This window comes from Cariama cristata, unplaced genomic scaffold (genome assembly GCF_000690535.1).
Source record: "Cariama cristata isolate BGI_N322 unplaced genomic scaffold, ASM69053v1 scaffold17251, whole genome shotgun sequence".
Taxonomy (NCBI): domain Eukaryota; kingdom Metazoa; phylum Chordata; class Aves; order Cariamiformes; family Cariamidae; genus Cariama; species Cariama cristata.
This window is the reverse complement of record NW_009600049.1, coordinates 42302-57239: the sequence shown is the minus strand read 5'-3', so window position 1 is coordinate 57239 and position 14938 is coordinate 42302. Positions and strand designations below refer to the sequence as shown.

Here is a 14938-nt window from a genome sequence, read left to right as displayed (position 1 = left end):
AGGAATTTAGCATGGGATACTCAAGGGCTATATTTATAATTCATCTAAACTAGAAAAGCTAATATTGAAACACAAATCTTTGCATCATACATAGAACAATCTTTGTGCTTCTGTGGAAATGAAAGCACCTGATCTGGAAAATTATGGCAGTCATCTTGTTAACACGTTGTGATGTATGTCAGTATAGAAGTCAAAGCCAATAGTATCATCTACAGTGACAAACCAAAAAAGAAAGTACCAAACAATTGTTTTTTGCCTTTCCATAACGACAGCGCATCTTATTTGGTCCTTTTCTCTCATGGTTAATTTTTGTGGTATCGGTTTGTGATGGTTTGCATTTTGTGAGTCAAGTGATAGTGCAAAGATTTGGTTTTGTACTTCCCTACTTTCAGTAGGTTCCGTAAGTACAATCTTGGAGCTGTATACTCACATAATCCCTTTTTTTTATTTTTTAGGTTAATTCTGCACAACCTAGTCAACCATTTCCTATTCAGTATGTAAGTGCTTGTATCCTTCCGCTGATGTTCACGGTAAAAATTCTCCTTCTCACAATTTGTTACTTGCTTCACGGTAACTAAGAGTAGAAGACACAAGAAAGCGTATCGGCTCCCTAGGGAATCTTTAGACGATGAAGCTGCTAGAATATAATTTAAAATCAACTAAAAATTTTTCACATTAGATTTCAGAATTGACACAGTTCTTACAGAAAGCATCACTGTAACTCTTAAGTACATTGCTTAATGACAGCATCCCATTGAGAAATCTCCCTGAAAGTTGGTATTTGGGGACTAAAACTTCAAACAACACGTGCTTTCTTCTTCATTCTGTATCTTGTGTTGCAAAGCAGGGATAGCTCATATAAAGACTTTCCAAGGGTCTGTTCTATACAGGTTCTTACGTGGAGCTCATCTGTTTCTCTAAGGACCACAAAATCTGTTCTTCTCTGGCACAGCCACAGAAACATGACTGCTGCTCAGATTATTGCTATGGACCTCCAGGATAAAATCCTGCCTCCTGTTTCCTTCTAATCACAGAGACATATAAAGTTTAAGTGAAATATCTACGGGAGGTGTCCTCATTTTTTCACACTACGAGACTTGGCTCCACCAAGGCATATGGTGGAAGAGCTGGCGGCTCTTCTCCCATCTGCAGACATATGATTTTTCACGAAATGGAAGAGACGTGCTAATATGCCGCATAGCACAAGAGAAATCACACCAACTGCGGCACGTGTTCATGACAACTCCATTAAGATAAAACTCTTAGCAATGTTGCATGGAGATATAAAATCATTTGTCAAAACCACCTGATACAGACTGATGTTTTGCTAAGTCTAAAGCCCTGAAAATCAAAATAGTAATCAAGGCTATACCGATTTAAAAGTAAAGGAAGGCCATGCGTGAAGAGTCTATCTGCATAAATATTGCAGAATACTGTCGCTATTTTAGCTGCATTCCCCCAAAACATCGAATGTGGTAAAAACTACATCAGACGAGCCTGGCCAAAGAGAGACACGACTTGGTCTGAAAGAATACGGTCAGCTGCTTGCTGCTTGCGAAAAGGTATGGCCCAAAGCCCTGAGCAGCGCAGAGCGGTTTGAGCTCAGAGAGAGGAGGCGGTGGGAGCGCGGCCGAGGAGCAGGACCCACGGGGACCCTGGGGTTTTCTCAAAGGTGTGAGAGACTGGGCTGGATGTGGCTGTCCGTGCCCTTGTAGTCCACAGCTTTTTCATAAAGCTCAGGTCATGCCATAGGTTTGCTGCATCAAGGCCAGATACATCAGTGGCCATTAGCTCCCATTTTTTCAATAGCTGTTGCGATGTCTTGCTGTGTCCTCTCTCTTTGGGAAACGCACCCGGGGTTTCAGAACCCTGCTGGGCACCTCCTTACACATGACCACAGAAATCCTTCGCTCCCTGGGGCATGCGAGACGGGGTGCACATTAAACATCCCCAAACCTAAAAATACAGTGAGTATTAACCAATGCGATTCAACTGCAACTTGTAAAGGGCCTCTACAAGGCCAGCTATTGCTTATATCCCACGTAAGGGGATCCGAGGTCTTACAGGTCAGTGGCACTTGGCTCCGAGTATCACTTGTGCTGAGAGACACGCAGTGCTCTCACACGGAGAAAGAAAGATTGTGTGCTGCTTAATTTTGAAAGGCAGGAATTTAACACTGGCTATTCAAGAAAATCCCAAGTGATGCCCGAAGCACAGATTCTTTAAGGTGTTGCTTAAAGCACAAGATCAAAACTACTTGAATAGTTTTGTGAAGACGCAGCCCTTATTTCTTTCAGTTTTGGAAACGCTTTTATCACCAGTGCAAAAGAGGATTTCCAATCTTGGACTGGCCTACGGCGTCCCAGAGAGCGATCTGCTCCCGCCTAGCGGATACAAGGTTCTGTCACTCTTCATTGCTCCCAGAATTGGTTTCTGCTCCGAGTTCTTTCACTGGCAGAAGACAAATAAGAGCAAAAGCAGACACCTTTACCAGGCTGGTGGGAAGCAGTCAGATTTACTCTGTGGGAAAACACGCTGCGCCTTCTAAGAACTCTTTCTCTATTTACACTACCAGCTAGTGATCAGAGCGTTAGAACTACCTTGAGGGTTTTGAAAAACAAATAAACCCCAAATCTTACCGAGTTATGGACCCAAAGGAAGAAAGGCGTTGTTGTCATAAAAAGCTTAAAAATCTGTTCAAAAAATTCTATGAGAACAATGTAGCGAGATTCCCAGGAACCGTATTAATGCTCTGTGGTTTCATTTTTATATATTTTTTTTTTCATTTCCTCAATTGGTAGGCTTGTAAAACTTCTCCGAGGATTTAGACGTTGAGCAGGGTTTATTTTGGATTGACCTTCACCTCCAGCACAAATTTTTGCAAAGGCAACTTAGGCCAACACGTTTAAAGCCCCTATTTCAGCACATTTACAAGAGAGACCCTGGTGTGCAAGAAGCACCGATCCCCCGGTGCTACGATATCAATAACGTGCTGGACTAAACAAGAGGGTGGTGCCGTTAGCTGGAAAAAGGCAGGAGAACCTCCAAGGCAGGGTGTATGTTCTAGCATGCAAGAGATGAACGGCGTCGTGTGGTTGTCACCTGACAGTGCAATACCTTTAAAATACAGGGCAGTGCACGTTTGGTGTGCACACTCCCTGTTCATCAGCATAGGCTCTGCCTTGGCTTAGAAACCTGTACACATCAACACAAAGTTCAGAGAAAGTTTACCTTTTAGACCTAAATACAGGTCTTTTATTTGTCACTGGAGTTCACTCAAGGATGAAATCTGTGTCTAACATCTCTACCCAGCACTGTGCTATCGAGACAGGCTGCACTGCGACAGGAATTGTTACCCCCACCTACTGCAGTCGTTTCAAGACGTTCTCTTACCATTACAGGGAGCGAGTTTACAAACCCTCACTGATTCTGGCTTTTCTCCACTGCACTGGTCACCAGCACGGCACACGATCTGCCGGGTCTCCGCTCCCTCCCCGCAGGTCACAGAGCACTACGAAACAAGACGCAAGACAATTCAGGACATTCAGCTTTCAGGGCAATGTGCAAAAATCAAAGTGTCTCAAGTAATCCAAGGCTGGCTTTCAGGTCAGGCTACACGTTCCAGCCATCTGTTTTGAAAGTAGACTTTAGTGAAGGGTGACGTTATGGAAGAATATGCAGAGGAGGAGGATGGCTCTCGCTTTCCGTAATGTTAAATTAGTTATTGGAGCCTATGACGAATTTTGCTACTTATTCTTCCTGTAGCTGATGCCCGTTCTTGACAATGTAACCTACAGAGAATACAAAGGGCAGAGAAAACTCAGGGTTCGCTGAGTTAGCTGTAGGGTTCACCTGTTTGTCCCTAAGTCACTTGAACAATACCAACACTTGCAGAAACTCCGTGATTCCAAAACGGTTGAAGTTGGTAAAAACCGTTATGCTATCCTCAGAAGTGGGGAAGTGAGAAGTTGGAAACTTGGGAGAAGAACAAGCAAAATTTCAGCATTTGTTTTGCAGGACTGTGTATCTGATATTGTGAATAGTTCCCCTGCTGGTTTCTGGAGAAGTCTGGAGAGCTCTAGAAGCCCGTGAAGCTGGAAGGCATTATCTGCTGCAGATTTCCAGGTTTTGGAAAACTGTCCGGTGCAGTCCAGAGCTCTCGGCCCAGGCACAGATCTGACCCGGGAGGCGCGAACGCTCGCAAAGGCACGTTACTCCCCCAGGACCGCTGCTCGCCTACCTCAGACCAGGGGCCGGCTTTCCACGGCGCCGGGCACGGCAGGCGGTTGCAGGGCCTGCGGCTCTCGGGGCGATCGCCGCTACAGTACTTGAAATGGACGGAGCGGTTTGCCCCCTCGTGAAGGGGCTGAATGCACCGCACGGTACGGATCTGGTAGCCTGAATTCCCACAGGTTTTTGTGCAGTATTCCCACTCATCTGCTGCCCAGCTGGGAAGGAAAAAGGAGTAAGATACCATCGCAGCTTGTACCTGCCAGGTCAGGCAGCCTTTAGCATACAGTATTTCTGTGATGAAACCACTCAGTGAGGTCAGTAACCACTCTTATACAGGTAGAAAAAACCACCCACAACACAGGAGCTCCAGCCTAGAAAGCTGCCAGCATCCTACCAACTTTGGCTCGGGTTAACCTCACGCCTACGACAAGGAGCAACCGTTTCTGTCTTCATGCGAGATGTACTTACAGAGGCTGTGTGCACTCCTGAAGGTTGCACATTCTACGAATGGGCTTCGGCTTTTTGCTGGCTTCACAGAAGCTGCGATGAACCATTTTGTTATCACTTTTCCTGCGGCACCCGTACTTGGTGTACTGGAACCCTGGAAAATATTTCAGAAAAATCAGGAAAAACAGGTCCCTGTTAGAATTTTTGATTTAAATGTAAGTTTTCTGGCTATTAAATGGTTTTACATGACAGATATTTACAAAGTGTTTAAACATGCTCACAACCTGCTCAGTTGTCAGGCAAAGGACTGCGGCAGAGTGCTCGGTGGGCGCTACGTATACCAGGACACTGTGGTAGGTTTTTAAGGCCAGAAGGGACAGTTACGAGCCCTTAGTCTAACCTCTGCATTACACACACGTCACAGCATAGAGAGGGGAGAAATGACCTCCTTAACATCAAGCAGCAGGTCACCGGCTAACCTGGGAATGACCCAAGTCTCAGTGGTTTTGCTACCAGAACACATCACCTGCTCGACTGCTGTATGTAAGAGCTGAAGTTATTTTGACATTTGCATTCCCCATCCTGCGCCTAAGAGTAACATACACACCATAGGTAAAGCAAAAGCTCAGTAGCATCAGTCTGAGTCTGTACTTCCCAAGTGGCTTTGGGTACTGAATTTAAACACCTAAAAAGGACTTTTTCTTTCTAGGCTGGAAGTGTGATGCTTCTGAATAATCAGGGACTTAAGATATTTTTAAGCTTGGGCACCCAAAATAACAAACTGCTTTTAAAAAAAGGAAGGCCAAGATTCTTAAAGCATTCACTTCCCCCACCTTTTACTTCTCCTCTTTTGGTAATTTGTGATTCATTACTCGAAGGTGCTACATCGTCTGTTTACCTCCACCACAGGGTTTGGAGCACTGCGACCAACTCTTTAACGCCCACTCAAAAGTATCTATTTCTTCCTGTAGGACGTTGTTGCTGTTGATAGTTGGTACTGAATCCTCGTGAATGATGTATTTGTAAGTCAGACTAGATCTCGTGTCATTCTCCCGAGGAATGATCTATTAATAATCAAAAGTAAACAGTGGTACAAAGCCAGAGATATTATTTATTCCTTTGCAAGGTAAAGAAACCAAGGCCTGGCTCTTAGGGGAAACATGGAAACTGGTAGTTAACTCACTGGGGAAAAAAAAATAAATTGGTTTTTGTCTTCACAGTTAGAACTAACAACAGTAAGATCAACACAGAGCCACTTAAAATGAGATATATTTCTAGGCTAGCAATCTAAGCTGGCCCAGCAGGACACCATCATCTAGGATGAAAGGATGGTGTGGGCACATCATTGACTTGGCTAAAGAGTAGGGCTGGTCTCAGCCATGGTTTGACATGCAATGCCCTTTTTTGGTCCACTGAAAGTGTCCCACCGATGTCCGACAACGCAATATTGGGCTTCTGACTGACATATTACCGCTGCATGAACAGGCAGCAGTTTACAAGAGCAGGTAACTGCTAACGAGAAAAGGGCTTCGGGCTATCAGACATCTCATCGGCTCATCATGTCTTTCAGTGAGATAAAACACAGACAAAACACAGCAGTGGTTTATCTCGGCACAAGCTCCACGCTGGCCATGCGCTTTTCATACAAGACAAACCCACCATGCTCCCACCGCTTGACCCGTAACCTACCAGCACAACCACGGCATCGTGCAAGGGTCCGTCGGTGTGGAGGGTTTCTATGTCGTCTTCTATGTTGTACTCCCACTCCACGCCCAGGTCGATGAAAGATCGGGATCTGGCCTCCTCCCCTTTCCCATTCAGAATATAGTGTCCTGTAGCCTGGTTTTTAATTGCTAAAAGGATTGAAAACAGTGCCAGTCGTGCCTCCCATCGTATCGCCAGCAACGATGGTGGCTGATGTGAAACTTGACAGGAGACATTACAGACGGCCTTTTGCAAAGAAACCCAACACACCAGCGACTGCTGTAGATGCACTGGCTCAGGGACAGGCCCCCCAAGGCCATCTCATGCCGCCCTCGATTTCCAGTTTGATGATAGATGCATTCATATATTTGCTTCAATTTTATACCTCCTTATCCATGTGAATTAGATACAGATACAGAACTAAAGAGAGACTGAAGCACCTCTTCCTATGTTAGGTGCACGGTTCCCGTACCAGCTTAGTTCCCAAGCAGCACGGGTAGTAGCAAGGAACTCGGGTCACAGCTGCAGAATCACCCATCCTCTTTATTTGCACAAGACCAAAATCAGTGTTACTGGGAATGCCTGCAACAGACACCTCAGCAGCCTTTAAATGCATTTCTTATTTTCCTCAGATTACGAAAACGATGACTTTTTCATCACATTTTAGTTTCTTTTGCGTACATACGTATGTATCAGATGCTAAATGCAGTAAGCAAAGAGCTGAGGCGTTTGAACCCCTGGGAAACTACTTGGGTTTGGGTTCCTGCACCACACCTTAACAGTCACCTAGTGTGGGGATTATTGGTATTATGCTCCAATTAGAAGCTAATACATCAGAAATCTGAAAGATGGACTCTCATTTTTTCTTTTGTACAGCTTTTTCCAATGCACCATAAAACACGATAAAAAAACTATGCAGAAATCTTCCAAGCGCCTGTGATTACAGCAACCCAAATGCAGGAGCCCTGCAGCACCTACTGAGTAGCTTCATGAAGCCACTTGCTGCCAAAGCAAAGCTATGCTTCTCTGGAAGTAACTATCAGGCTACGCTTGGTCCAAAATGAAGCTCTTGGACCTCAAAAGCCAAGCTTCCCCCTTTGACATCATTACAGTTGAAAAAATGTCATTTCTTAATTTTTTTTTTTTTTTAAATTTTCTATTCCTACTTCTTTTTAGTAACTAATCCAACGCTGCCTGAAGGGTTTACAGCCCAGACACTGCCCTAGCACCTGAGGAGCTGATTAAAAGGCTGTTAAAATCCAGGGAAGATCTCACCCCTCTCCTGTGAGCTAAAAATCCCTTAAGCATTAGAAAATGGTAAGCAGTAAGATACAAATTGATTGACAACAGTGTGAACTGTCCTATGTGAGAAAAATCTGAAATGAAATGGCCTGCAAATACATCATGAGTTCCCCAATCTTCTTTCCATTAAAATAGCTGTTGCTTATAATCTGCAGCAAATAAGAATAATTAAAGATACTGAATTTGCTTCACATAGTAGAATACATGGTTTTTACCCTGGCAGTGCCCATTTAAACGCGAGTGATGACAATCTTCTGTTAGTAAACGTGCAAATTGGCATCAGTTTAATATTCTGAAGAATTCAAATGAGAAGAAAATATTTTTTTGCCGAGCTTATGCTGTAGGACTCAGTCCTTAACATGCAATTTTGGATGCACATATTTACCCAAAACACTTTAATTTGGTTATCTCATTTCTCAGGTTCTTCTGCATGACTGCCCCGTCATCATGCCTCAAAGCCAAACCTGAGGAGAGAAACACTTACCAAGAAAGTGAGGAGAAGCCTCGTCTTCTTGGATAAACACATGTCGAGCACCAGGAGGGATATCAAACATCTTAAGGTACCCTTTGGCATGTGTAGTAGTCAATGGAGAAAGCGGAGATGGAAAGAAAAAGCAATAGCCATGGTTAGGAGCGCGCTACATGATCCAGCTTCTACTTGCAGAAGAGGGCATCCATCATCAACTGAGCAGCAGCGTCAGAAAGGAACCGAGCAAATAGTTTTGTAACGTACTTGACAGGACCTCTGTGTGTTTTTTCTCTTTCAGGCAGAGAAGAGAAACCAGTTACAAACCTATTTGTCACTTGACCAGCTACACTGCTATAGGCCGTATCCATTAACCATTCAGGCAAAAATATGTTTCCTATGTTCCTCAGCATACGAGGGGGAAAAACACAAGTCCTCCTGACTATTTTTTCCAAATCGCTCATCAGCCCGGCTGTTAGATTTGAGTTTACTTGCTGTCATGTTAGATGTTAACGTCTTAAGTGCGTCTGCTGACTTCTGAGACGTCAAAGACTGGAGAAAGGTGGGCGTAGTACAGCGTGGGTTGTCGCCACCCATCAGAAAAGGCTTGCCTGTATGGAACTTAACCCAAACTATTTACAACTGGGAATGTAAAACGTCTCAATTAAATTGCTGCTGCTGAAGTGATGGGGCGGAATTCAACTCTTTACAGCTAAAAGTAAAAAGCTGCTCCCAAAGAAAATTATTCTGATTCTAAATTTCAATGGTTTATCAGTCCAAACCACAGGTAATTAGTGCAACATTAAGCAAGTACTGTCATCAGGGAGACTAAAATCCCTCCCAGGGGCCTGTCAACAGGTACTTCTATGTCAAGTTTTAACCAAGAGCACCATAAGCACTCTGAGCGCACGGTATTTTCACATTTCTATTATTTTCTCTTTAACAACTGCAGATTTAGTTCTGGTAAATCTCCGTAGATCCCTTTTTTAAGAGCTGAGTGAGTTTCTCTCCGTTTTGTACTCTGCTATGCAATCTTCCCGAGTAACACAGCCCTGCTACGGATGCAGGGTAGATGTGACAGGAGTTTTACTGTTTGTGCACTGCAACCACAAGACGTAGCACCTAAGTAATTCTGTTTCATCCTGGGGCTCTGGGACTAACGAATGCCTTGGTAGTTTGTCATGCACCTGCCATACTACAGCTCCTTGGAAAACCTAAGTGAAGAAAAAGAAGGGCTAGGAATATGTAAAATCAGAGTCTTGGCTGACGAGCGACTGCGCAAACGGCATTTGCCAATCTTTTCGTTTTGAGCATACGAAACATAAAGCTCTTGCCTGATTTGGTGTTATCTATCAATGTCCGAATGGAGACGAGAACTGCAGCAAGAACTCTTGAGTTGCCATGGATGCCTCTCTTTCTACAAGCACTTGACACTTACCCAGCGTATTTTTAGACACCTTTGTTTCAGAAAGGGAAATATTGCGAGCTCCTTTGGGCAATGTAAACGCTCCTCTTGTCTTCCCTTAAATAGAACATCTGTAGTTAGTGCTATGGGAGTCGAGTCTTGTTATTTCATTGACTACGTTTGTCAGCTAGATCGTCTTTACGAATGTAAAGTATAAATTACGTTACGTGTTCAAATGCATTTAAAGCAGAATTAGACACATCCAGCAGCTGTTAATAGTCAATGAAAGTCAGACCAATGAAAATTCAGGTAGGTGATTTTAAGTTGGATACTTGCAGATTTCATTTTCCAGAAACTTGAATTCTTTTTGGCACCTCTTGCTTAAATGTTTTCCTGTTGGAAGAGGTCAGTTAGTCTTTTTAATGACTAGATTGCCAAAGTTACTGTAAAACAATAAACATTTCATAAACACTTCTATCACTTTCACAAACATTTGCCAATAAGTTGCTGATTAACGGCAGTCTTCCCTGAACTATCTCCCAGCACCGCCTGTCACTTTGCACCGCCGTGCTTTCCAGACACTGAAAATACCGTGCCACCATTCAATGGCGTGCCATCACCCCGCCAGGTTCTCAGTGGCCCACAGGCAGAAATGCGGAGGCAGAACGTGGGGGGGTCAGGGGCGTATTTTGGCCTCTGCCGGCCTCTCGTTCGCCCTGCCCATCTCCCAGGGAGTAGGGCACAGCACAGGCTGAGGCTGTACACGGAGCTCCAAACCACTGGTACGGGCAACAGAAACCAGACTCGTTACAGAAAGCTCTTACTGGACTGGATCCAAAGTTGTGACATGAATTGACATGAATATCCCCTCTGCCCCCAAAACTCCCATCATTTTCTCAGTGAAAAAATCAGAAATGCTCTTAGAAGGCCGAGCACTTATTTCTGCTGATCACTTTTTTTTTTTTAAGAAAAAGCGCAGCAGCTGCCAGCTCCAGAAACACACAGGCTTATATATAAGGCTCAAGCTATAGTCTTAGGTCCATTACTCCCAAAGTCTGAGTGATTCTTGCATTATTCCCTGTCCAATCCATCAGCCTCCAGGGAACCATCCCTTTCAGACAGGCTCTGTACTGTAAGTTGATCTTTACAACCAGTAAACTTTTCCAATTGGTCTGTAATAATCAGTAAGTATTTTCAGCAGAATTTTGTTTTTTACATTTTTTATTTCCAATCGCACATTAGCTTATCTTTTTCCAAGTTCAGTTTGGCTGCTCACTGTCCAACTTTAATTATTAATGCTGCAGTGAAGTATGCTTAATTACTGTTAATGCAGATGTTCACATGATCTGTCCCTTAGCCTTTCTCTGCTCTGTCTTAAAACACTTAGTTCTATCAGACAGATATTCCTGAAATAACTGCTCCCACTCACACAGGGCATACACTTCCCTGAGGAGCTTCCCCAGCCTGAAAAGGCAATACAGGAAAGCCTCAAAATACAAAGTAGGCACAGCAAAACGTACAAGATAATGCTGCTGGCTTAACAAATACCTGACAAAATAGACATTTCTGAAGAAGTCCAAGGAGATCTTGGGCTATAACTGATAGGAAATGCGTTGCAAAATACCCCAGAGTGCAGTCGGAAAATGTTACCCAGGTCGTTCTTAGTCCTGAGCGAGCAGAATGCCATCCTAAGTTCCACTGGATCTCACTCACACAACTTAAAGGATATGAGAAATGAGGATTCTTGCCAAAAAATTTTTATCTTTGGTTCAGAATTCAGCTGAATTTATTTGTAATTTGTTTATTTGACTAAAGGGCTGTAATTTGTGAGAAAGCATCATAAACCAATTTGACATGAGGATCCATATGCTCACTTCATATGCACAGAAATTCAGACTTCCACTTAAAACTCTTCAGTTTAGGTTTGAGAGGAAAAAACTTGTGAAAAGTTTAATCTTCAATGGGAGAAAAAAAATGTTTCCTTCAGTCCTCCTACAGACAGAGGCACGTTACACTTAGTGTCAGGCAACGTATCTGGAATTATTCTTCATTTCACTGTGAGAAGAACAGTTTGGTTTTGTTTAGCAAAATTCAGTCTATCCCCACTTATCACCAACATTGTCCGGCTGGGCTTCAGCATTTACAAAGAAGAACGAAACACGCTCCGCACGGTGAGTATCTCTCAATACACCTGACTGATCAACCTTTCTTCTAATAGGTCCTTCAAAGGACAGAAATAGTACACTGTTTCAAAGATGTCATTTCTTTACCAGGGACTAAACTAGTTTTGCACATCAGCTTACAAATTGTGTTTTGCTCCCTTGAAGCAGGTTGCATTTCTGACCGGTCTGCAAGAGCAGTAAGTATGACAGAAACACCAGAGACAACAAAAATTATAACCAGACGCATGCAAATGCTATTCCTACCAAGCTTTTTGGGAGTGCGGGTAAAGGTTCCCTTCACAGTTCGGCAATGGGAGTTGTCCCCGCCACAGACGCCACATTTATCTTCAACCTTATTGGAGCCAATCTCCTTGTCGCAGCCCACTTTCTGCAGACGGAAGAGCAAAAACAAGAGAAGGCTTTGGCATTGGCTGTCGGTTTTAGTTACGGTGGGAAGCCATCGCACAATTAACGCATAGAGGATATTACCACCCAACACATGTCTATTTTATTTAAACACAAATTACTTGCAAATCTGGTGCTGGATAATGGATTTCATGTGAAAAATAGGAAGTGATTCTTGCCTTGTATTCACTGTACTTCAAGACTAAGAAAGATGGGAAAGACAGAAAAAGAGACACAATTCTTTTCAGACATGAAACTAAGTGCAAAAAAGGCAAATGAAACTATCAGCTCAAGCGAAGTGGAGTATTTGCACAGAAGAGGTCTGTACCATAGCTCTATTTTACTTTGAATCTCAAGGAATTATGAGGAATATGATGCTGTAAATATTTAATTCAGAAACATCTGCAAAGCCTCTCTCTACACTGTTGACTGAGTTGTTCTGACTGAGCCTAACCAGAGCTGTGCTGTAACACGGCACAGCTCAAACGCGATGATGACCTTGGGAAGCTGCCACTCACCACGCATTCTCCACGAACACAAATGCTGTAAGGGTCTTTATAGGAACAGCGAGTCCCATCGTGTGCCAGCTGTTTCATATAAGCAACATCTCCGGTCTCCTTGGATTGGCAGTACAGGTGACATCTCTTAATAGCTGTGCATCAAGGAAAGAGAAGTAACTGCATAAATTAACAGCAATCCAAATGTGCTTCACAAAAACAGCCCACTAAAGGAGTGAAGAGAATACGACAGAGATCGAAAGGACCTTTAATAGACAGCAGTGAGAAAAAGAGCAACTCATTTGCTTTTCTGTGAATTATGGGCCTATCGCTTTGAGATATTCTCGACGGAATCTGTTCCCTTCTAAAGAGGCTCCTAGGACTGCGTTCTCCACTATTCTGAAAGCAGCTTTCATTCCGATCCTACTGGGAACAGGGCTGAGTTTACAACATCACAGGGATGCAGAAAAATGACAGCAGAAAAATGACCCTGTGAGAAGATGGTGCTAAAGCCAGGTGAAAAGCACAAGAGGATTTTGATCTTTAACTTTCTTTATCCTTTTTTGGAAATACCAGCTGAACATATTTCCTGCTCAGTGTCTGAATCTAACTCCCTCCCTCCCTAACTCCATGTAAAGGCTATCTCAGGAGGTACCCGAGGAAGAAACACCAGCAAGTCCGCAGCACCTTTCAGTGAACTAGGAATCCGTCTTTGTGCTCGAAGCTGCCCTCGTCATGCAAGGTGATTGCTGGGTTAGCTTAATGTGAGTAGCGAAGACTGACAGAATCAGGCTGAGGCAGATGGATCTATAAAGGAGTGGGAAAATACTAAGGAGGACTTCTCAAGTAGTGCATTAGAAAACGCGGTTAATACTTCCAGCAGCCACGATCAAAGGCTGGCCCTTTGTGCTCAGGCAGACGAAGAGCTGTACGGGAGAGCGGGCAGGAGGGGTTTTTCACGACCCAGCCAGCAGCCTTCCACCCTCTGCCCCAAGAGCAGAGAGCCAGAGCTCGACAGCACAGGGCGCCGACTGCTGTGAGCACCCACCAGCTGTCCCAGCAGGAGCCCAGAGCCCAGAGCCTCTTGCTACATCACGTTCTCTCTACGAGGAGGATGAAATTCAGGGGAAGCTAGCCGGCCCAGGGCTGGGGAACTGACAACTGTCTCGCACGGTATCCCTTCTTTCCTTCTGGGGCCATCCTTTTGTCTTGCTTTTTAGTCTCGCCTACACTCGCTCACACCCCAATTACTTCTATCTCTGTACAGCTGACGAACAAGACCCCCAGGAGCTCTGGGCGATTCCAGGATTGACTTGTAGTAAAGGCAAACGACAGAACTTACAGTCCGGGTGTTCGTACGGCAGCCAGTGGTGCTTGCTGTTCTGGTACTCAAAGTGGGAGTTGCGCTGCTGGCATTGCTGCGCTCTGAAGTCCTCAAAGTGCTTCGGACACTCCTCTGTATTGCAAAGTTGGAACTCAAAATTGACACCGGCACAATCTTCACCTCCATTAATGGGCCTGTGAAAAGAAGAAGATTCAGGAGATTCTAAACCCCCCTGGATATGAGCTCTGGGGATTTTTCTTCTGTCTTAGGTGAAATTTCACACTCTTAAGGAACAATTTTGCAAAAAAGGTGTGTGAAGTGACAGAAACGGCAACAGAGCGGTTACACTGCACAGACACGCGCTGGCCGTGTAACCTCGGTGCTTGTCGATGCCTCCCCCAGGCATACGCTGAAATGCAGAAGCAATCCACGGGCACGCATACGCTGCCAACAGTCGATTTATAATTAGAGATTATCTAAGTTTATCCTGCAGCTCGCTGAGCTCACACACTATGTAATCTTCACTCTCTTACACATCAGCTAAATCCCTGGGATGGTTTTCCACAGGCTTTCCTCTGGAAATTCTTGGGTTCTCCAAAAATGATCCTAGCTCCCTGCAAAAAGCCATATTTCAAGGGGCTTTTGAACAGAATTTTGGCAGACTCCTTCCAAAACGCAACTGCCATTTAAACTGACACCTGTAACGACTCCCAGTTGCCTGGAACCACCCCCCAGCCAGAAGACCTACATTGGATTGTTGCACTGGCGCGTTCGAAAGCGAACTCCCGTTCCACAGCTCCGGGAGCAGGAGCCAAATTTTGTCCAGGGTCCCCAGTTGCCATCCTGCTTCAGCTGGTTGGCGTTCTTCCACATGCAGTGACCTTTATAGCACCACTGAGAAAAATTGGGCAAGGAAAACAGATGAGAACAGAAACAAAACCCAAACGCATAACTGCAGTAAAATCAAAAGCGCGGAGAGGTGAGCCCATGGGC

The 14938-nt window shown here is 44.3% G+C and overlaps 1 protein-coding gene across 1 annotated transcript in view; it reads right to left on the bottom strand.

Moving 5' to 3' along the window:
• ADAMTS3 (ADAM metallopeptidase with thrombospondin type 1 motif, 3) overlaps positions 1-14938 on the bottom strand; it is a gene marked incomplete at its 5' end in the record, with an annotated part of 35634 nt that overhangs the window by 2887 nt on the left and 17809 nt on the right. The window contains 10 exons of the mRNA XM_009709908.1: positions 3394-3511; positions 4241-4448; positions 4702-4834; positions 5579-5744; positions 6370-6533; positions 8171-8251; positions 11984-12107; positions 12643-12776; positions 13964-14139; positions 14694-14839. Of these exons, the coding sequence (XP_009708210.1) occupies positions 3394-3511; positions 4241-4448; positions 4702-4834; positions 5579-5744; positions 6370-6533; positions 8171-8251; positions 11984-12107; positions 12643-12776; positions 13964-14139; positions 14694-14839 (1450 nt within the window). The remainder of the gene's footprint in view (positions 1-3393; positions 3512-4240; positions 4449-4701; positions 4835-5578; positions 5745-6369; positions 6534-8170; positions 8252-11983; positions 12108-12642; positions 12777-13963; positions 14140-14693; positions 14840-14938) is intronic.